Source organism: Sturnus vulgaris, chromosome 13 (assembly GCF_052056855.1).
Source record: "Sturnus vulgaris isolate bStuVul1 chromosome 13, bStuVul1.hap1, whole genome shotgun sequence".
In the NCBI taxonomy this organism is placed as follows: Eukaryota; Metazoa; Chordata; class Aves; order Passeriformes; family Sturnidae; genus Sturnus; species Sturnus vulgaris.
This window is the reverse complement of record NC_142255.1, coordinates 19,713,646-19,736,256: the sequence shown is the minus strand read 5'-3', so window position 1 is coordinate 19,736,256 and position 22,611 is coordinate 19,713,646. Positions and strand designations below refer to the sequence as shown.

Here is a 22,611-nt window from a genome sequence, read left to right as displayed (position 1 = left end):
TCCCCCTTCTCCAGGGTTTTTGAGGAGTCATCCAAGGATTTTAATCTGGGAAAAACCACGGGACCTTCCCGTTGGGAATGGTTGATGTAATTCCCAGATCCGCATCCAGCTGAACTCTTTCCCTGGGATGAAACATTCCCTGTTTTCTCCTCCCCTCTCCCAGTTTTTCCCCTTTATTTTCTCCCGGTTTTTCCCCCTCTCTCTCCCGATTTCTTTCCCCCCCTCTCCCAGGCTTTTCCCCCCTTTCTTCCCAGTTTTCCCTTTCTTTTTCTTCCCAGTTTCCTCCCCCTTTTCCCCCCAGTTTTTCCCTCTCCTCTCTCCCAGTTCCCCCTCTTCTTTTCCCAGTTTTTCCCCAGCTTTCCTCCCTTTCCCCTCAGTTTTTTCCCTCTCCTCTCTCCCAGTTTTCCCCCCTTTCTTTTTCCAGTTCCCCCCTTTTTCCTCCCACTATTTTCCCAGTTTTCCTCCTTTTTCCCCCCCCCCAGTGTTTTCCCAGTTTTCCTCCTTTTTTTCCCCCCCAGTATTTTCCCTTTTTTCCCAGTTTTCCCTTCTCCCCTCTCTTTTCCCAGTGGAGCTGACCCCTGGACAGGGATGTCACCCCCGCAGGTGTCACCCGCGGTGTCCCCTTGCCAAGGTGGGATCCCACCGGGAGAGGCCCGGAATTCCAGGCTGGAATTCCCGACTGGAATCCTCTCCCTAAAGGGTGGCACGGCCTGGAGGAGTCTGTGCCCATCCCATCCTTTCCTGAGGGACCTCATCCCAGAATTCCAGGCTGGAATTCGTAGTTGGCACAGCTGATTCCAGGCTGAAATTCCCGGCTGGCACAGCTGATTCCAGGTCAGAATTCCTGGTTGGCACAGCCCTGATTCCCTGTGGGGATTCCAGGCTGGAATTCGTAGTTGACACAGCTGATTCCAGGTCAGAATTCCCGGTTGGCACAGCTGATTCCAGGTCAGAATTCCCGGGTGGCACAGCTGATTCCAAGTCGGAATTCCCGACTGGAATCCGCTCCCTAAAGGGTGCCGCTGCTACAAAAGTCCGTCCCCATTCCCATTTTTCCCTCCTCCCAGTTCCCTTCGTCCCTCCCACTCCCTCCCAGCGCTCTCCCGCTGTCAGGGAGCCGGGAAAAGCTCGGGATAAGGGAAGGGATCTGGGATAGGAGCTGCCAGTCCCGCCGATGCTCGGGAGCCGGCGATTCCATGGCCATTCCCAGCGGGATTCTCCTGGCCTGTTCCCTCTGCCTCCTGCCCGGTGAGTGCACATCCCAATCCCACCCCCCAAAAAAAAAACCGGGAATGGCTTGGAAAAAACTCTGGAGAAACCTTGGAAAAGTTTGGGAGGGAGAGGAGGCTGCTGGAAGGGATGGAAATCTTGGAATTGCCGGGAAGCTCCCGATTCCTCCTCGGTTTTGGAGAGGGATTGATCGGGATAATCCCAAAGGATCGGGTATTTGGGGGAAAGGAACTTCCCTTTTCCCCAAATCCAGTTTTTCTGTGCTTTGTCCTGTTGGAAAACAGGGAATGCTGGGGGTTAAATTTAGGAAAACCTCCCTTTTCCCTAAATCCAGCTTTTCTGCGGTTTGTCCCGTCGGAATACAGGGAATGCTCGGGGTTAAATTTAGGAGAAGCTTTAGGCGGAGTTTAATTCCAGAAGCTGATCCTGCGGCTTCTCCGGGGGGCTGGGATGGATTTTTCGGCTTCTTCCCCGGGTTTCTTTTTCCTTGGAAAAAGCGACTCCTCATTCCTGCTTTAATCCCATCTGGAATCCACCCGCGCTGGGAGCCGCCAGAGTGGGGGGGGGAGGGAAACGGGAAAAAAATCTGGGAAAAAAAAAAAAAAATAAAATCGCTTTTCCCCACTGCCAGCAGCTCGGCCACCGGCTCGCGCCTCCTCCAGCTGCAAACATTCCCAAACTTCCTGCTGGAAAACGCGCCAGGCTGCTTGGGGTTTTTATGGGATTGGCGCTTTTTGGGGGATTTTTTTTCTTTTTTTTTCTTCTTTTTTCTTCTTTTTTATTTTTTTTTTTCCTCCCTTTTCTGCCGGGGGATCCTTTCAAGGGAGCCGTGGCCGAGCTGCTTTTCCTGGAATAATTGGATCCATGTGTGGATGGAGGGATGGATGTGGGGCTGCGGCTCTGGAGAGGGATGTTGGAAAAATCCCGGGAGCTGAAAGATTCCCGGGAAATTTCCCCATGGATACGGTGCCGGCCCATAAAGGGGGGGGCTCTGGAAGGGGGATTTGGGAATTCTGCTTTGGGATGTGTGGGGATAATCCCTGAATTTGCTCCCTGGGATGAAACATTCCCTGTTTATTCCCTCCTCTCTCCCAGTTTTTCCCCATCCATGGATGTTTTATGGGCAGAAATTCCATGGAAATCCCCCCGGGGACACGGGGCTGCTCCATAAATGAACGGATTTGGGAATTCTGCCTTGGGATGTGTGGGGATAATCCCTGAATTTCCTCCTTGGGATGAAATATTCCCTGTTTTTCCCTCCATCCATGGATTTTCCTCCCGGAATCTCCACCCTCGAGAGTTTCTGCCTCTGGAATTTTTTACATCCAGAGGTTTCTGCCCGCGGGATTTTGTTCCCACAGGGATTCCCAACCTCGCGGATTTCTGTCCCCGGATGTTTCTGGATCCAGGGATTTTTGTGGGAATTCCGGAAGCACCAGGTCCTGGTGTGGCAAACCCCGTCCGGAGCCGCTTCCCGGGGATTTTGTGGGAAATCAGGAATGTTCCAGGATGGCTGAGCTTCTGTTCACCCCCAGCATTCCCGGGCTTCCCATCCAAATCCCGGGATTTTTCCCGATGACAAACTCTGGCTCGGTGATGAAAACTGGGAATTCTCAGCATTCCCTTGGATTCCCAGGAATTCAATCCCACCCTGCTGCTTCCAGGAGGTTTTTTTTTTTTTCCCCAAAATATCTTTATCCTTTAGAAAATTTTCCTTGTTCAGCTCAATATTCCGTCTCCAGGAATTCCGGGAGTGCCGGAAGCCAGGGGGGAAAAAAAAAAAAAAAGCTGGATTTTCCTGAGAGCCCAATAAAAACCGGGATATTCTTCCGGGGAATCAGAAAACTTTGGAGCAAAGGCAGCAAAATCCAGCCCCAAATTTCCGTAGAAGTAGAACCAGAGATGGGAAAACTTCCAGGCACTCCCCAAAGTTCCTTTTCCAGCTGGGAATCCCAAAGGATTCAGGCAGGGCAGTTCCCCCCCCGCCTCCCTTTTTCCCCGTTTTCCTTATTCCACTCCCTCCTTTTTTTTCCAAGTTTTCCCCCCATTTTCCTCACTTCCCCCCCCCCCTTTTTCCCCAGTTTTTCCCTCTCCTCTCTCCCAGTTTTCCCCGCTTTTTTCCCAGTTTCCCCGCCTGGTGCCAGGGCCTTTGGAATCATCCCCATCCCAGAAATTTCCCCTTTAGGATTTTTTTTTTTTAATCCTGATTTTTATCCTGGCAGGAAGGGTGGATTTTATTCCCATTCTTCTTTCCCAAACATTTCCTTGTTTCCCGATATTTTTCCTGATAAGAATCAAAAGTTTGGATGCTCCAGAAGCTCCAAAGAAAAGGAGGAATTTGAGGCTTCCTGCCCTCTGAATTCCAAGGAAAACTTGGAGCTTTTGATCATTTCTTTGGGACAGTGATGTCATTCCCAGTAGGAAAATCCCTCCCAAATCTCCTGGATAACCTCTCCTAAAATTCCCATTTCAGCTGGAGCCGGTTGGATTATTCCCAATTGGAATATTCCCAATATTTATTTCATTCCTTTCTTTTTGCCAGAGTTTTGAGGTTCCATCCATTCCTTGGAATTTTCTCTGCCGGATTTTTTTGCTTCCCTGTGTCCGTTACCTGGGATTCCATATCTTTTCCCAGAGATTTCCCATTTCATGGAATATTTCTGGTTTTTGGAGGGGTTTTGTTCCTTTTCCAGAGTTTTATCCAGAAGCTGCAGCTCCTAAACCATGGAATGGGATTCTCCAATTTATCCCGCTGTTCCCATTCCCAAAAATCCTCAGCCTGGGGCGTGGGGGGGTCTGCAGTGCAAAATCCTGGAAAATTCTGAGGAAAATCCATCCCATCCTCTCCTACACTTCCTTTGCATCCGAGACTCTTCCGATCTTGGAGTTCCTTGCTGGGAATACAAAATCCCAAATTCCCCAAATTCCCTCTGATTCCCCCTTTTCCTTCCCCATCATTCCATGGCCAATCCCAGCTTCCCTCTCTCCCGAGGTTTTCGTTTCTTCGGGATGTGAAATGAGGTCAACTCTCCGCAAAATATCTTGGCTCTCATCCCTGTCTCCCGTTTTTTTTTTTTGGTTTTTGGTTTTTTTTTTTAATCCCAGTTTTCTAGAATTTCTTTCTGGAGCTTTTGGAAGTTCCTTCTCCTCCGAATCCGTGGTTGGATTCCGTCGTTCCCTGCTCCTGGGGAGGATTTGTTCCCAGGATTCCAAACATTCCCTTCAGCTCCTGCATTCCTGCCTATCCAAACATTCCCAAGCTGGATTTTTCCACCCAGGAAGTGACAGTGTCCAATTTTCCTACCGGCGGCTCCTTTATATCCCGAGAAATTCCAAACTGAGCCTCCCATCCCTGTCCTGGAGGAGGATTCCGAGGTTTTTTCTTGGAATGAAGCATCCGGCAGGATTCAGGGAATCCAATCTGGGATATCCTGGTTTTCCATGATCCCGCTGCTCTCTCCTGGAATTTGGGCTGTGCTTCCCATGGATAGCATCTCCAGCATTCCCAAAATTCCCACTCCTGTGGAGATTCCTGATTTCCCGATTTCCCACCTGGATCTGGCTCCTGGCACGGGGAGGAGCTGCCAGAAAATTCCCCCAATTTTGCTCCAGGAATTTTTCTGGGATTTGTCCCCTGTGAGCAGCAGAATCCCGGGATTGGGATGCCATGGACAGGGATCCTGCTCCTGCTGTTCTGTGGGAAGCAGAATTTTCCAGAAGATCCGTAGGGAAAGGACTAATCCCAAAAATCCCGGCTGGAATTCCATCCTTAGGGACATCCGGAGCTGCCTCTCCTCACCCCTGCTCCCACAGGGAATGGGAATCCCAGCTTTGGATCCTTGGGAAAACCCTCGGGAATGGCTGGGATCCATTTCCATGGATCCCATCCCGTGATTCCCATGGAAATGCTGAATCCAGCCCTGCTCATCCATGGATTCCAGAGGGAGGAGCTCCTTTCTCCTTCCCATTCCCATCCTGGCTCCATGGAATTCCCAGGATGAGCTGTTGAGGGCTGAATTCCAGGAATTCTGAATCCTAAATGAGCTCCAAGGACTGGAAGTTCCCTGGGAACTCCAGGATGGAGAGCAGAATTTTGGGAAGCTGCAGATGAGCTGTGAGGAATGCTTTGGAATTTCCATCCTGGCTGGGATGGGAATGGGATCAAACCATCCCTGGAGCATCCTCAAAAATTTGGAATTTTTGTTTTCCCGGGATGGGCGAGGTTGGAATCCAACCCCAAGCAGGAGCTGGGATTGGAATAATTCCATGGCTGGAGCCTTTCTGAGATTTGGGAATTCCGAGCTGGCCGTGTGGAATTGGTGTTTTCCAGCTTTTTGCCTGACGGATCCTTCCCTTTTTTTTCCCCCCAGGATTCGGGAATTCCTTCAACATCGACACCGCGAGGCCCCAGATCATCGCGGGATCCAGGGAATCTTTTTTTGGATACACGGTGCAGCAGCATGACATCGACGGGAAGAAATGGTGAGTGGGCTCTGGAAAACCGGGAATTTCAGCCGGAATTTTGGTGGGAATTGCACCAATCCACCCCAAATCTCCTCCAGAATTCCCGGTTTGGGGTGGGAATTCCTGCGCCAGGGTGAGGTTGCTCCTGGAGTTGTTGAATGAAGGAAAGGTTTTCCTGGGAAAAAAAAGAGGAATTTTAGGTGGGATAAGAGAATATTGGGAATTTGGGATGGATGTGTGTGGATCACGAGTCCTTGGAGCCCCTCGGGCTCCAGAACAGCTGGAATCCCATCTGGAATTTGTGTCCAGGCCATCCTGGTTTCTACAGTTTCCATGGGGCCTGGAGAATGGATCCATGGGGAATGTCCATCGGGAATGTGGGATTCGCTCAGGTTTGGGATTTTGTGGTGGGTTTGGCTGATCCCAGGGATGGATCCAGGAGGATTCCAAGGTGGATCCCAGGACTGATCCCAAGACTGATCCCAGGGATTAATCCAGGAGGATCCCAGGGGGATCCTGGAGCTGATCCCAAGGCTGATCCTGGAAGGATTCCAGGGCTGATCCCAGGATTCCAGGGCTGATCCCAGGATTCCAGGGCTGATCCCAGGATTCCAGGGCTGATCCCAAGGCTGATCCCAGGATTCCAGGGCTGATCCCAAGGGGATCCTGGAGCTGATCCTGGGGCCAATCCCAGGGGATCCCACCCACATCTTTGGATCTCTGGTGCATTCCAGGAGCACATCCCGATGCTCCAAAGCCCATGGAATTCCCTGGAATCCAGGGGGATGAATCCAGGCTGAATCCCATCATTAATGCCATGGATGCTCCTGGAATTCTGGAATCCAACCTTTTCCACTTTTGGAAAACTCTCTGGTACCCTGAACTTGAGATTCCCATTCCATGGAATTTTGGGAAGTTGGGGTCTCTCTTTCCATGGCTCCCAGCCTCGTTTTCCACCAGGACTGGGAGTTTTTCCCATTGGAATTGTGCATCCTATGGAAGGGGTGATGCCGTGGGATAAAAGTTGGGAATTCGGTGTTTCCTGGAATTCCTGAGCTCTCTGAGGGAAATTGCTGCGAAAATCTCAATTTTGGGAATATTCTCATCCCAGTTCTATCCATAGGATCTGCTTTAGCTCCATCCCAGCTGAGGGGCTGCAATTCCCGGGATATTTGGAATTTCTTATCCCATTTTTCCATGCCACCACCACTGCTGGGGTGGCCAAGGGCTGAATTCCCTGGAAACTGGGAATTTTTTCCTGTTTTCCCAAGTAGGGCACTGGAGCCAAGCCCATTCCTATCTTCTTTTCCCAACTTTTCCCAGCTTTTCCTGCCAGTATCCGCAGGATCCACCTTTAGTTTTTCCTTCTGTTGGTTCCTCTGCTTGGAAAAAATGGAATTTTTCCAGCGAGATCCTGTGGATGGGCAAGGACATAAAAACTCAGGGATCTGTAATTAAGCAGGAGAAAAATTCCAAGGAAAAATGTGGACACAGCTAAAATCTGGGAGAAATCTGGGAGCAACCAAAAAAAAAACCCCAATTCTGGAATAAAAACCATGGATGTGCAGAGGGAGCTGGATGAGAATTCCAGGAGCTGGAGAATTCCAGGAGCCAAATAAGAATTCCAGGAGCTGGCAGGACACGGAAGGAATGGGAATATTCTGAGACCCCCAATTCCTGCTGAGCATCTTCCAATCCCATCCCAAAGAATTCCCCAAAATCCCCTGGAACGCAGCAGAGATTCCGTGGGGATGCGCCGGGATCCAGCTGCCAAATTCCAAGCGCGGAATCCGAGGATTTTGGCGCCTCTCCTTCCGTCTGAGCCTTTTAATGCTGCTTTTGGCTGCTGGGAATTGTTTGGGAATGCATTCCAAGAATTTCGTGTTTATGGTTTTTTGGTTTTTTTTTTTTCCCCACATATTTCTAAAGGGATATTGGAGTGGCTCCAAACAGATTTGATTTTCCAGGTATTTTTGAAAGTCCGGAATTTTCCCTTTTCCCAAAGTTTTCAAGGAACCACCCAGACTCAAGGAAGTGCATCCCAGAGAGTGGAAAATCCATGAGGGGAAAAATTCGGGTTATTAAACTCCAGGGGGGGAAAAAATTCCGCTTGGATATTTAATGCTGGAAAAAAGTTCATCCATGTGGGATTTGATTTTGCTCCGGCATTTTCCAGAGCAGTGAGGGGGTTTCCAGACCTCCCTTTCCATGTTTTTTCCATCTTTTCCACGGAGCTGGAGGTGCCTTCTCCAAGTGGGAATGGAAAAGATGACAACAGGTGCCTGGAATTCATCCCAAAAAAAAAAAAAAACCCCAAAAAATTCCATCCGTGGAATTGCAGCTTCCCGCTCCCGGAGCAGGCAGGGAAAGGAGTACCTGGAATTATGGGATGGGAGCATTCCCAGTGTCCAGACTGGGGATTTTTGGGAAAAATGGGAACTCCCTGCACTGCTGGGACAAAACGACCTGGAAAGAATTTTGGGATAAGGAGATGGAATTCCTGGGAGAATTTGAATCTCAAATCCAGGCAGGTTGGAGTTATTTGGGAATAATGAGCAGAATTCCCACAAAAGGGATGAGTATCCCATAAAACCTGGGAGCTCCTGGACGTTTGTGGCAAACACAACCCGGAATCCCATGGAATTTTGGGAAGAATATTCCTGGAGAACATTCCAAGAGCAGGGAAAAAGGGGGGAAATTCCCTTCATCTTTCATTTCTCCATTCCAAGTGTTTGTCCAGGTTGTTTCCCATCATTCCAGGAGCTGTGGCTGGGAGAATCCCAGAGCTGCTTTTCCAAGGAATCCTGGAGAGGGGAGCCCCATTTCTGGAATTTTGGGGATGCTGGACACTTTCCCTATCCCAGCCTTGTATCCCAAGTGTCCAAAGGGAAGTTCTGATCCCAAAACTCCTTTTCCAAGGAATTTTTGAAAGGGGCAGGGCTGCAGCTTCAGCCATGATAAATCCATGACCAAATCCCAGAAAACAGCGGATAACGGGAGCAAAGCCAGCCTGAGGAATTCTGGAATACCGTGGGCAGCAGGAATTCCACATTCCCATTTTTCCTGGGTCATTTTCCCCCCCGTTTTCCGGTGTTTCCAGGCGAGGTCTCTCCGTGGTTCTTGGCCCAGCCGGGATTTTCCATGGAGCTGTTCTGGGATCTGCATCCATTGGGTCCTGTGGGATCTCCAGCTTCCCTCTGGACATTCCCAAGAAAACTGGGAATTTCCCAGGTGACTTTCCCCATTCTCCCATTTCCATCCCAAACAAACCCTTCCCTCTTGGAAGCACCGTCGATTCCCAGATTTTTTTTTTTTTTTTTCCCGAATTTTTTGACCCCCTATCCCTGGAATGTTCGGAGCAACCTCTGGAAGCGGGGGCTGGAATGATCCAAACCATTCCATGATTTTCTTGAAAATGAGGCCAAAAAGAGGGAAAATCCCCACAAAAAAAAAAAAAACAGGGAATAGGGTGGGCTGCTCTGGATCCTGCATCCAGGGGTGGCAGGGAGAGCTGGGAGCAGACATTGTGGAATTCTCTGCGCTTCCACCAAAATATTCCAAGCGCTCCGGCGGCGGCCAAGCCACGGGAGAATTCCAGCCAAGAAAACCTCTGGCAGGAGCTGGAAAACAGAAACCCCTGGAAGTGTTTTTCCAGATCAGCACAATTCTGGCTTTCGATCCAGCCAGAGGATTTTTCCCTCTTTTTTTTTTTTTTTTTTTTTTCTTTTCCCCCTCCTCCTTTTCCCTTCGGCCTCGCTTGGATGGGGAATATCCAGGATTTAGGGCAACATCTGGAAATATCCAGAGGTGGAATGGGATGAGCCTGAAGGTCTTTGCCACCCAAACAATTCCAAGATTTTTGAGCCTTTGGACACAACCATCCCATTCCCAGGATTCCCAGAAAACTGGGAACCAGGACCCAGCACTGGGCTTTGCTTGGAGGGCACATATTGGGATATTCCTGCTTTTCCTCTCCTTACGTTTTTTCGGGATGAAAGTTAAAAATCCATCCTCAAACAGCTCGGAGCCGTCTGAGCTTTTCCCACTTAATCCCTGTTTTTTTTTTCCTTTGTTTTCTCCGGGAGCAGGGAATGGAGAGGGAGGCGAGGCAGGAATTGTTTGGTTCTCATTTTCTTTCAAAGCCTCTTTTTTTTTTTTTTTTTTTTTTTTTTTTTTTTTTTTTTTTTTTTTTTTTGTGCCAAGCTGTGACACAGGAGCCGCTTCCCTCGTGGGAATCCAGGGAAAAACCAGGAATTTTGGGATGATCCCAGGGTGTGTGGAGGGGGAAAGCTTGGAAAAAGCCAGGAATGTGTCCCTTCTACAGCAAGATGCTCCGGTTTTCTTGAAATGAGCAGGATTATTTGGATATTTGGGGGATGTAGGATAACTCATCCCAAATCCCTGATTTTTTTTTTTTTTTTTTTAGAAGAAAAAAATCCAGGATTTCTAGCCCAAGTTTCCAAGTCAGGGAAGAGTGGAGCAGCATCCCTAAAAACACCTTCCAAACAGCTGGAAAAGCCTTTTCCACAGCTGCCAAGTTTCCATGAGGATTTGACAGCTCCAGCTGATGAATCATTCCCATTTAACCGAAAAGGGAAAACAATCCCATTGTTTTTTTGGGAGACAAGAATTCCGGCTCTGGGAGCTCCACAGCTGCTCCACATTGATGGCAAAAGTTTGGAATGTTTGGGTTTCCTTTGAGCTCCCGGAATTGGGGAATGGGTGGGTTTAGCCTCGTCATCCCAAAGGGATGATCCGACCCCAAATCCGCTGGGGTTTTTTTTGGGAATATTTGTTAATGGGTGGTGTGATCACATGAATGTGGGAATATTAATGGATGGGAAAGTCTCCGAGAGGATTTCCTGTGGGATGATGGGGGGCACATGGAGCTGGAGCTGCTCCTAGAAGTTCATGGAAATTTTTCTGGAATCCCATTGGGAATTATGCCGGGAGATCCTCATTTTCTGAGGATCTCATTTTCCACCTTTATTCCTCCTCATCCTCACGGTTTTTCCATTCCTCTTCCCAATCTTCCACCTTTTCCCTCCTCTCCACAAGCAGTGTGGGAGAGCCTCAGGAAAAGGAGCAAATTCCCAAAAAATTCCCAGATTTTCCTGGATGCTGTTGATGATGATTTTCCCATCGTGAATTCCCACCGTAAGACAGGAAGTGATTCCATGAGAATCCTTGGATTATTCGGGAGCTTTTCCTTGGGTGAGCGATTCCGGTTTGGGAGAGAAGAATGGGATGTTTGTCTTTGGGGCAGGAACATTTTTAAGGAATGACAATTCCTGGTCTAACAGGGAACATCTGTGCCGGTGGCTTTTCCAGCTGCTGGGAACAAAAGAGCTCCTGTTTATCTGGAGATCCAGACTGGGATGGTTGCATCCATAGGATTTTTGGGAAGCTAAAAAAAAAAAAAAAAATTTAAAAAATCCCATTTATTTTGGGAGAGGGAGTCGCGGACAACTCGTGGTGCCGAGGATTTTTGGGATAGCCTGGAAAGAAGGGATGGATTCCTCAGGTCCTGCTCTCTTCCTGCTTTTTTGGGTTGCTGGGTTGGAATGTTGTGGTCAAGAAAAAGTGGGGAAAAAATGTTTGGATGTCCCAAAAATATCCCGACTGGGAGCTGGTGTTCTTGCTGGGGAATGGGATTTAGCAGCTCCCTTGTTTTGGAGAGCAGGAAAATTCCCGATGTCCGAGGGCGATCCCGATGTTGGGGACAAGTCCAGCTTGGAGCAAATTCCCTTCTCCAGGATTTTCCTGGGGAAAATTCCTTCCCTCCACTGGAGATCCCACTGTTCATCTCCCAGTGCTCATAACAACCCCAGCTTGGAGAAAATTCCCTTTTCCGAGATTTTCTTGGGGAGAATTCCTTCCCAATTTCCTCACCCACCCCGCGAGATCCCAACGTTCAGCTCAGGGCTGATCGTAACAACTCTGGGTTGGAGCAAATTCCCTTTTCCAGGATTTTCCGAGGGAAAATTCCTTGTGGGATTTGCTGGAAGAGCTCCACCAGCTCCTTGTTATTCCTTCTGGTTCTGCTGGAATCCTGCATCCACATCCACGTCCTGGGAATGTTGGAATTCACTGGGAGGTGTCTCCACATCCATGTCCTGGGAATGTTGTTGGAATTCAGTGGGAGGTGTCTCCATATCCACGTCCTGGGAATGTTGGAATTCACTGGGAGGTGTCTCCATATCCACGTCCTGGGAATGTTGGAATTCAGTGGGAGGTGTCCCTGCTCATGGAAAGGCTTGGGATGAGGTGAGGGAGGTCCCTTCCATCCCAAACCATTCCATGGCCCTGTGGAAAAGCTCCTCCCTAGGCAGTGAAGGGACAATCCGTGGACACCTCGGATGATCCCGAGGGATTTGGTGCCACCCTGGAGCTGCTTCCCTGCTCCTCCCTGTGCCTCCAGACGGGATCAGAGCCCTCCCTCCCTGCCAGGAATCCATTCCTGGGAATGAATCCCAGAATTCCAGGAACATTCCCAGCTTTTTGCAGCTCCAGCAGGAAGAGAAGGAGAAGCTGCCCTTCCGCTGAGGCTGGGACCTTCTCCTGCCATTCCCAACTCGGGGAATTGTTCCTGAGGAATCCTTTTCCCCCGGGGCATTCCCGTTCTTTTTTTTTTCCCGAGGGGATTCCCGTTCTTTGTTTCCCCTGGATATTCCCGTTCTTTTTTTTTTTTTTTCCCGGGGGGATTCCCGTTCTTTTTTTTTTCTCGGGGCATTCCCGTTCATTTTTTTTTTTTCCCGGGGGGATTCCCGTTCATTTTTTTTTTCCCCGGGGTATTCCCGTTCTTTTATTTCCCGGGGGGGATTCCCGTTCTTTTTTTTTTTTTTTTTTTTTTTTTTTTTTTCCCAGGGGATTTCCGTGTTTTTTTTTTTTTCCCGGGAGGATTCCCGTTCTCCCGGTGCTGACGGATCCGTGTTTTCCGCAGGCTGGTGGTGGGAGCTCCGTACGAATCCAACGGGCAGCAGAAAACCGGGGATGTTTACAAGTGTCCGGTGCCGAGCGACGGCCACGGCAACTGCACCAAACTCAACCTGGGTACGGCATTCCAACCCCAGACATCCCAAATTATCCCTAAAAAAAAAAAACAACGGGATTCTGGGAAGGAATTACTCCTCCCTGGGGAAGGTGGAATTCCCAGAGAAGCCCCAGGGTGGGGTTGGATGGGGCTCGGAGCACCCTGGGATGGGGGAAGGTGGTACTGGGTGGGTTTGAAATTCCTTGCATCCCAAATTATTCCATGATTCCCGGTTTGCATCCCAAAGTGGGAGGTCTGGCTCACGGGGAGCTGAGTTTTCCAGAGGGATGTTGGATCAGGATTTGGGACACGGCTCAGTTGGGATTTAGGATTGACAGGGCTGCCCTGGGGGCTGTTCCCAATTTCTGGGCTGTGCCATGGAGAAAACAGGGATTCCCTAGCCTGGGAATTCAGGATGAGCAGCTAAACCCTCCAAGGATTTCCTCCTCACCTGCTCCCAACCTCATTCCCCAAAAAAATTTCCTTCCTTGGTTGACCATCTAGGAAAACCAATTTTTCCCAAATTTTTTCTCACCTTCCCAAAATCCCCCAAACCTGGAGTTCCACTGGCAGAGATTCCTCTCTGGCACACAATTCCCAGTTGATCCAGAGATTTCAGGGAGCATTCCAGATTTCCTCCTCTCCAACTCCCAACCTCACTCCCAAAAAAATTTTCTTTCCTTGGTTGTCCATCTAGGACAAAACCCAATTTTACCAATTTTTCCCAATTTTTTCTCACCTTCCTAAAAATCCCCCAAACCTGGAGTTCCACCAGCAGAGATTCCTCTCTGGCACACAATTCCCGGTTATTGTGGAGATTCCGGGGGACATTCCAGATTTCCTGGGAATGTCTCCGATCCCGGCCTCTCTCCCAAGGGCGGGTGATGCTGGTTTTTCCAAATCTTTTCTCACCTTCCTAAAATCCCCCAATTCTGGAGTTCCACCAGCCGAGATTCCTCTCCGGCACACGATTCCCGGTTTTTCCGGAGATCCCGGATTTCCCGGGAATGTCCCTGATCCCAACCTCTCTCCCAAGGGCGGGTGACGCTGTCCAACGTGTCGGAGCGCAAGGACAACATGAGGCTGGGCCTGAGCCTGGCCACCAACCCCAGGGACAGCAGCTTCCTGGTGAGCAGAATTCCCGGGAATTGCGGGCTGGGAATTCGGGAATGAGCGCCGGGAGCGGGGAGGAGTCGGGAGGCTCCTCTGGGGGGGGTTTTGTTTATGGGATGTTGGGAGATTGGGTGGGGATTTGTTGATAAAATGGAATAAAATTAAATGGAATGAAACGGAAGTAAAGTAAGATAAAGATATGATAAAGGAAAAATGAGATGAAGTAATAGAAAATATTTATGAAATAAAATAAAGGAGAATGAAATTAAATAGTTAAAAAATAAAATAAAGTAGTTAAAAATTAAAGTGACATGAAATAAAATAAAATTTGGACTTTGAGCCTGACAGGTCCTTTCCAACTCAGGATATTTTATGATTCTATGATATTTATTTATATTTCTATTATATATATATAAAATATATATAGAATATATAAATATTTAGATATGTTATAAATATCTCCTACACTATAAGCATGATAAATATATATAAAACATGTAAATATTTATGTATTTAAAAATATTTAATGTTTCATAAATGTGTTTTTATCTGGTAAATATTTTTTAAGTATATTATATATTATCATAGACTATGATATACGATAATATATCTTCATATATTATATATGAATATATAATTATAAATTTTATTATAAATTTTATACAATGTTATATCACATATGATACTATATTATATCATATTGGACTATAATGTAATAATATAATGTATTATAAATATGATATAAACAGATATATATCTGTAAATAATATAATATATAATATAATAATAACATAAATACAGATCTATAATATATATTAATTTTTTTTTAATTCTTTGATTAATTTATTCATCCATCCATTTATTCATTCATTTACTATGGAATCTCCATCCCTGGAAGTGTCCAACACCAGCTTGGAGTAATCTTGGAGTAACCTGCCCTATGGAATATTTCCATAGAGATTTTCCAGTTCCATCCCATCCTTCCATCACAATTCCCAGTTTCCCGCCCCCCTCCCGCATTCCATGGGGAGAAGCTGCGCACACATCCATGGAGGGGGATCCCTGACCCCCATCCCGCTTTTCTGTCCCCAGGCCTGCAGCCCTCTGTGGTCCCACGAGTGCGGCAGCTCCTACTACACCACGGGAATGTGCTCCCGCGTCAACGCCAACTTCCGCTTCTCCCGCAGCGTGGCCCCGGCTCTGCAGAGTGAGCTCTGATCCCCGATCCCATCCCCGATCCCATCCCGGCTGCGATCCCAGCTCCCATCCCCGATCCCATCCCGGCTGCGATCCCCGATCCCATCCCGGCTGCGATCCCCGATCCCATCCCGGCTGCGATCCCCGATCCCATCCCGGCTGCGATCCCCGATCCCATCCCGGCTGCGATCCCCGATCCCATCCCGGCTGCGATCCCCGATCCCATCCCGGCTGCGATCCCCGATCCCATCCCGGCTGCGATCCCCGATCCCATCCCGGCTGCGATCCCCGATCCCATCCCGGCTGCGATCCCCGATCCCATCCCCGATCCCATCCCGGCTCTGATCCCCGATCCCATCCCCGATCCCATCCCGGTTCTGATCCCCGATCCCATCCCCGATCCCCTCCCTGATCCGATCCCAGCTCTGATCCCGGCTGCGATCCCTGTTCCAATCCCAACTGCAATCTCTGCTCCAATCCCTGATTCAGTCCCAGCTGTGATCCCGGCTCCGACCCCTGTTTTGATCCCGGCTCCGACCCCTGTTTTGATCCCGGCTCCGACCCCTGTTTTGATCCCAGCTCCGATCTCTGCTCCGATCCCTGATTCAGTCCCCGCTCTGATCCCTGCTCCAATCCCGGTTTGGCTGCACAAAACAAAGTCCTCACTGACCAGGAGTTAAATATGTTGGAATTTGGAGCCAGGATTTTATTTTGGAGGGTTTAAATGAAGTTTCCTGGCTTTCCTGGAGCTGGGAAGGATTCCCATAAACCTGTCCTGCCCCTGGGAGCTCCTCATCCCATGGGATGTGATTCCCTGGCTCCAGAACCCCTCAGGGCAGAGATATGGGGTGGGAAAAATGGGATCTGGGGGGGATCGAGGCAGGAAAGGCAGAGCCTACCACCAAATTCCCAGGGCATCAAGAGGGGCTTGGAAAAATGGGATTTTCAGGATCAAGGTGGTAAAGGCATCATCAAATTCCCAGTGTCACTTCCCTCGTTATGTTCCAGCCCTGGCTGCAAAGGATAATTGGGATTTTCGGGAGTTTTAGGAAGTGTTTGTTCAGTGGGAGGCAGGGCCGGCTCCTCTCCCTGATTCCCGGGATGGGGATGGAGATGGATGCACGCAGAGGATCCCAGTGATCCATGAGACTCCAATCCATGGATCCTTTCACCCATAAAAACCTAAAGGGTGAAAGAGCAGCTGATAAATCTCTGAAATCCGGGATCATCCAGGACTTTTCCAAGGAACCCCGTAAAATACCGGCAAGGCTGAGATGATCCCGAGCGACTTTTCCCCACTGGAAAAAAATCCTTAAATCCTTCCTGCTCCGGCTGCAGAGCCGAGCCCTGGGGTCCCCTCCGGGGTTTTTGGCCAAGGATTTCATGGGAAGGGAGGAAATGCCCGCCTCGTGTTCCATGGCAGGGCTGGGAGTGACTCAGGGATCAGGAACGGCTCTGCGGGAGGAAAGGAGCCGCGTCCTGCTCCTCTTTGAAGTGTGGAATGATATTTGTCAGGATCAAATTCCAAAGCTGAATCCCAAATGATGCTGCTGGGTGTTATTCCTAGGAAGTCATCCCATCTTTTCTCGGCAGAGAGGATTCCTGTGGCTTCTCCCCACCTTGCTGCAGCCCCAAATGACTGAAATCCGATTTTTTTTTTTTTTTCCCCCACAAGAAATCCTAAGAGGAAGTACCTGGCTGGAAGTGAAGCCATAAATCTGCCCCTTTGCAAAAGGACTTTTAATAAATCCCTGGATTTTCCACAGGATGCCAGACCTACATGGACATCATCATCGTTCTGGATGGATCCAACAGCATTTATCCGTGGGTGGAAGTCCAGCACTTCCTGATAAATATCCTGAAAAAGTTTTACATCGGTCCTGGCCAGATCCAGGTGAGGTCCTGAACTGTTTGTGTCGTCCCAGGGCCATTCCCAATGTCCCTTTTCTGTCAAGATGCTGGGATTTGTCAAAATATTGGGATTTTTAACTCATCCCATGGGGAAAAAAACGCTCCCATTAATATCCCTAAGTGAGCTATGGAGGGATCCCACATCCCAGTGGGAACAGGGAGGATGAAACTCCAGGGAAAGGAGCTCTCCATGCTCTTGCTCCAAGTAATCACGGGTTGATTTAGGCAGGAATTTGGGCCAGGATTTGAGCAGGAAAACCTCAAATTTTCCCAAATAACTCAGTTTGGCCCCACCTGGAAATGCTGTGGGTCCAGACTGGCACAGTGGGGCTCGGCACATCTGGATCACCCCAAAACCTGGGAGCAGAGCAGGGAGGGGAGAGCCACAAAACTGGGAATTAGGAATGACCCCATGGAGGGAAAACCGGGAACGAGCGAGCGATGGAATTCCAGCGGTGATTCCGAAAAGCAAGACCTCGTCCTGTCGGCGTTTTTGGTGACATTCCCGTCATTCCCAGGTGGGAGTTGTCCAGTATGGAGAGGACGTGGTCCATGAGTTCCATCTGAACGACTACAGGTCCGTGCAGGACGTGGTGGCGGCCGCCAGCCACATCGAGCAGCGCGGGGGCACCGAGACCAGGACCGCCTACGGCATTGAGTTCGCTCGGTAAAACCCTTCCCCTTCCCAGGAAAACCCCCCTCCCCTTCCCGGGAAACCCCCATTCCATTCCCAGGAAAATCTTCCAATCCTAATTTTTTTTCTCCCCCCCCTTCCTTCCCTCTCCCGTTGTTTTCCTTGCCGCTTACAAACGGGGGAATCACCGGGGTTCGGAGGAAAATGTCATTTGTGGGAAGTTTTTGCCAACGGCGCTTCCCAAAAAACTGCTCCGTCCTCATTTGTAGCTGGAGCAGGCTCTGGAATTGTGTCCTCTCCCTGGGATGAGCTCCCAGCCTTTAAATTCAGCCCCAGGAACTGGAGCTCCCCTGGAAATCCCCAGGAACTCGGGACAGCTCCATCTCCTCCCTTTCCAGGGACAAATCCTTGCTCCTGCGCTTTTCCCAAGCACTATTCCTGCTGCAGATCGTGGAATTTTAGATTGGAAAAGAGGTCAAAGACCAAGTCCAGCACTGCCAGGGCCACCACTGACCGTGTCCCAAGTGCCACATCCATGTGGTTTTGAAATCCCTGCAGGAATGGCAATTCCAGCACCTCCCTGGGCAGCTCGGAAAAGTTTTAGATGGATCCTGGCCAGATCCGAGCCCAGTCCTGAATGATTTGTGTCACACAGAGCCCCCAGCCCTGCCCAGTGCCCCTTTTCCATAAATACGCTGGAATTTGGGACCGTGCTTTGTCAAAATAGCGGGATTTGGGCAGGGATGGACCACTGGGTGAAGAAATCTTCCCTCACGAGGAAAGAACCCGCGAGCCAAGGAGAAAACTCCGCTGGCCAACTCAAGATCCGTTCCCTCATCCCATTTTGTTGAATTAACGCCTTATTTCCCGAAAAAAAAAAAAACAAAAAAAACCCAAAAAAACCCAAACAAACAAAAAAAAAAAAAAAAAAAAAAGGGGGGGAGTCAATCCCCATCCCAAAGCATCTCCCGAGGGTTCCTGCACCTCCCCGAGGGGCAGCAGCCCCAGGGACACCTCGGGGCGGGCTCGCTGGGGCGGCGCTGGCGGGGCTGAGCAGCCCGGGGCATCTCTTCCCTTGCAGCTCGGAAGCGTTTCGGAAAGGTGGCCGGAAAGGGGCAAAGAGAGTAATGATTGTCATCACAGATGGAGAGTCCCACGACAGCCCAGACCTGGAGAAGGTGATCGAGGACAGCGAGAGGGACAACGTCACCCGATACGCCGTGGCGGTGAGCGGGGGCCACGCGTGGGTTGGGGGAGCTCCTGTGGAGCTCGGCCGTGCTCCAGGAATGCCAAAGCACCAGGACGGCTCATCCTCCCCTCTCCTGGAGAATTCCAAGGGGTTTTTGTGTGTTCCAGGAATGCCAAAACATCAGGGCAGCTCATCCCTGCTGCTCCTGGAGAATTCCAAGGGGTCCTTGAGTGTTCCAGGAATGCCAAAACACCAGGGCAGCTCATCCCCGCTGCTCCTGGAGAATTCCAAGGGGTTTTTGAGTGTTCCAGGAATGCCAAAACACCAGGGCAGCTCATCCCTGCTGCTCCTGGAGAATTCCAAGGGGTCCTTGAGTGTTCCAGGAATGCCAAAACACCAGGACAGTCCATCCCCGCTGCTCCTGGAGAATTCCAAGAGCTCCTTGTACTTGTCCATTCTCAATGCTCCTGGAGAATTCCAAGGGGTTCTGTCCGTCCCCACTGCTCCTGGAGTATTCCACGAGCTCCTTGTGGTTGTCCATCCCCACCATTCCTGGAGAATTCCAAGAAATCCTCTTTGTCCCCACTGCTCCTGGAACATTCCAAGATCTCCTTGTGGCTGTCCGTCCCCCCTTGTTCCTGGAGAATTCCAAGGGGTCCTGTCTATCCCCAACGCTCCTGGAATATTCCAAGAGCTCCCTGTGGCCGGTGCTGCTTTTGGGATGCTCTGCTCAGGATTTGGCTGCCGGAGCTGTTGCTGGAACCAGGGAGAGGCAGGACCCCAAATTCCATGAGGAATGTCCAGCCTGGAGGAATTGCAGCAGTTCCTCGGTTTGGTCCCACAAAATGGTGTCAGATCCGAGGATGGGGCTTCTCCCACAAAGGGCTTTGGGATGGTTTTATCCATCCTGGGAAAACGGCCCCGAGGAGCTGCTGACCCCATCCCTGGAAATGTCCCAGGCCAGGCTGGACGGGGCTTGGAGCAACCTTGGGATAGAGAAAGTTGTCCCTGCCCATGGAACGGGATGAGCTTTAAGATCCCTCCCAACCCAAACCATCCGGGAATTCCAACTCCACGGAATTCTCGCGTTTTGTTCCCAAAACCAGGTCCTGGGTTATTACAACAGGAGAGGAATCAACCCCGAGGCGTTCCTGAACGAGATCAAATTCATCGCCAGCGACCCCGACGACAAACACTTCTTCAATGTCACCGACGAGGCGGCGCTCAAGGACATCGTGGATGCTCTGGGAGAAAGGATTTTCAGCCTGGAAGGTGAGGGATGCTCCTCCCTGGCACATCCCAGCATCCCAGCCCGGGAATGTGCTGCTGGTCCCTCTTTCCCCCCAGAATTTGGACGTGGATTCTGCAGTAAAGCCTAAAATCCTGCTTGGAGTATCTTCAGATTTAAGGAAATGTCTTTATTAGGAGCAGAGATCCCTCAGATATGGGGAGCAGAGATCCCTTTTCCAAAGGACACACCTCATTCCGGCCGCCGGAATTCTGGTGGCTTTGATTTTTATTTCTCCTTTTTATAGAAAACCTTGGAGATTTGGTATGGGGGGAATTTGGGCGTCCGTGTCTTCCTCATCCATCAAATTCCAGGGTTATAAACAGGAAAACCCACACAGGAGCTTCCTGGGGTGCCAGACATCAGGAGATTACAGGAATAACGTTGGGATCTCGGCTTTTTGGCTGGAATGAAATATCAGGAAATATTTCTGTCTTAAATGTCAGCTCTTGTGACAACTTCGTTGCACTCCCGAACTAAATTTATCCGAATTTCAGAGGAAATATGCAGCCTGGAATGCACAACTGGAACAGAAGATGGAGGAATCACACTGGGAATGAAACATCTTGAATTTGGGGGATTTTAGCTCAAACCAGCTCACAAACTCCCCACAACTTTCCCAGTTTTCTCCATCCACCCTGGCGCTTCCCCGTGGAAGTTGCCCTGGATGAGGAATTCTCCCAGTTGGAACTGGGAAGTAAAAACCTCCGAATTCCCGGTTTTTGGGTGATCTTGCAGCTCTGCAAGGGGAGAAGCTGCCCCCCAGCAGAGCCCCCAGACCTCCTAAGACACGAGGTTGTGGAATTGGGGGATTTAGGGAGAAATGGGATCGTCAGAGGGACCTGGAGCTGCTGGAATGAGACCAGAGGAGACCCTGGAGCTGCTCCAAGGGTGGAGAGTGCCAGGCTGGGAGAGCTGGGAATGCTCACCTGGAGAAGGGAAGGATCCAGGGAATCCTCAGAGCACCTGAAGGAGCTCCAGGAGAGCTGGAGAGGGATTTGGGAATGAGGGATGGAGAGACAGGACACAGGGAATGGCTTCAGAATGGAAGAGTTGAGATTGAGATGGGATATTCCTGGCTGGGAGGGTGGGGAGGGGCTGAAATGGAATTCCCAGATTTGCTGGATTCCTGGAAGTGTACATCCCTGGAATAGGGAAAGGTGTCTCTGCTCAAGGAAGGGCTGGAATGGGATGGGAACCCACTAAACACAAATTCCCTTTTTTTTTTTTTTTATTTTTATTTTTTAAGGAACCAACAAGAACGAGATCTCCTTTGGACTGGAAATGTCCCAGACTGGATTTTCATCCCACGTTGTGGAAGTAAGAGAGGAAATGTGGGAATTTTAAATTTTTTAATTTATTTTTTGGGCTCCTGCCTTATCCTGTTTATCACCCCCCACTCCAGGTGGGAGATTTGAGATTTGGGACAAATTATTAATTATGAATTTAAATCATTAATATGAGGATAAGGAAATGCTGCTGGGTTATCCCGTGGGAAAGGGAGGTGTTGGGAGAGCCAAGTATTCCTCCCTCCCTTTTGGGAAGGACGTGCTGGGATATCCATGGAAAAAGTGTTTGGGAATATTCCTGCAGAGAAAAAACCCATTGGAAAAAAACAGGAATAGGATGGAAATTCCATTCCAACATTTTTAAAACCCTCCAGCACTCCAGGTGTTTTTTGGAAGAACGGTCTGTGTGGGATCAGAGGGATGGAATCGCCTCCACTTGGGAAGAAATCCCATCAAACCACTCCTGTTTTCCCACAGGACGGGATCCTGCTGGGAGCAGTGGGAGCCTACGACTGGAATGGAGCTGTCCTGAAGGAAACCAGCAGCGGGAAGGTCATTCCTCTGCGGGAATCCTACCTGCAGGAATTCCCCGAGGAGCTGAAAAACCACGGAGCGTATTTAGGTGGGAAAGCTGAACGAGGCCGTGCTGCCACTGGGGGGAAATTCGGGATTTTATCCTTAAAAATAAGAGATTCCTGATGGGATGCAGCACAGGGGCATCCTCACCTGGGAAGAGCTCGGCTGCAACCCCGGAGCAGGGCACGAATTTAAATTTAAATTTGATTTCAATTCAGGAGCAGCCGAGCCAGCCGCGGGTCATCCGCAGCTTTTCTTGGAATGGTCTCAAAGCGCCGATGGAATTTCATGCCTAGGCAGGAAATACCTGCTGGGTTAATCCATTCCATGTGCAGCCACCGAGGCTCTGGAATAAAAATCTCAGCCCAAATTGTGTGAAAAGCAGCCTCTCCTCGGAGATGTGGGGGGGAGAGCGGTGGGATTCTGTGGGATCAGCACCTCCCAGGCTCTTCCCTGGGAATGTGGACACGTGGCTCATCCGTGGGGTGTCCCTCGGAGCTGGGACATGGGAATCCCTGTGGAAGCTCAGCTGGGCTCTCTCTCCCACTGCCTGGAGGGAGAAATCTGGGAATATTCAGGAATGCTGGTGTATCCCACTGAGGAGCAGCCTGGGGGGCTCAGGGCTGATGCTTGGTTTGGGAATATCCCTCCAGGAGGGGAATTTTTAGGGAAAGAGAAACCATCTGG

At 49.8% G+C, this 22,611-nt stretch overlaps 1 protein-coding gene across 2 annotated transcripts in view; it reads left to right on the top strand.

The window, feature by feature from the left end:
* Positions 1–927: 927 nt before the first annotated feature.
* ITGA11 (integrin subunit alpha 11) overlaps positions 928–22,611 on the top strand; it is a 44,480-nt gene continuing 22,796 nt past the window's right edge. For both annotated transcript variants that reach the window (XM_014887869.2, XM_088172738.1), the window contains exons 1-11: positions 928–1,248; positions 5,601–5,712; positions 12,638–12,747; positions 13,764–13,855; positions 14,933–15,047; positions 16,804–16,931; positions 17,467–17,615; positions 18,664–18,808; positions 19,878–20,043; positions 21,309–21,379; positions 21,826–21,970. In XM_014887869.2, coding sequence (XP_014743355.2) covers positions 1,197–1,248; positions 5,601–5,712; positions 12,638–12,747; positions 13,764–13,855; positions 14,933–15,047; positions 16,804–16,931; positions 17,467–17,615; positions 18,664–18,808; positions 19,878–20,043; positions 21,309–21,379; positions 21,826–21,970 — 1,285 coding nt within the window. In that variant the 5' untranslated portion in view covers positions 928–1,196. The remainder of the gene's footprint in view (positions 1,249–5,600; positions 5,713–12,637; positions 12,748–13,763; positions 13,856–14,932; positions 15,048–16,803; positions 16,932–17,466; positions 17,616–18,663; positions 18,809–19,877; positions 20,044–21,308; positions 21,380–21,825; positions 21,971–22,611) is intronic.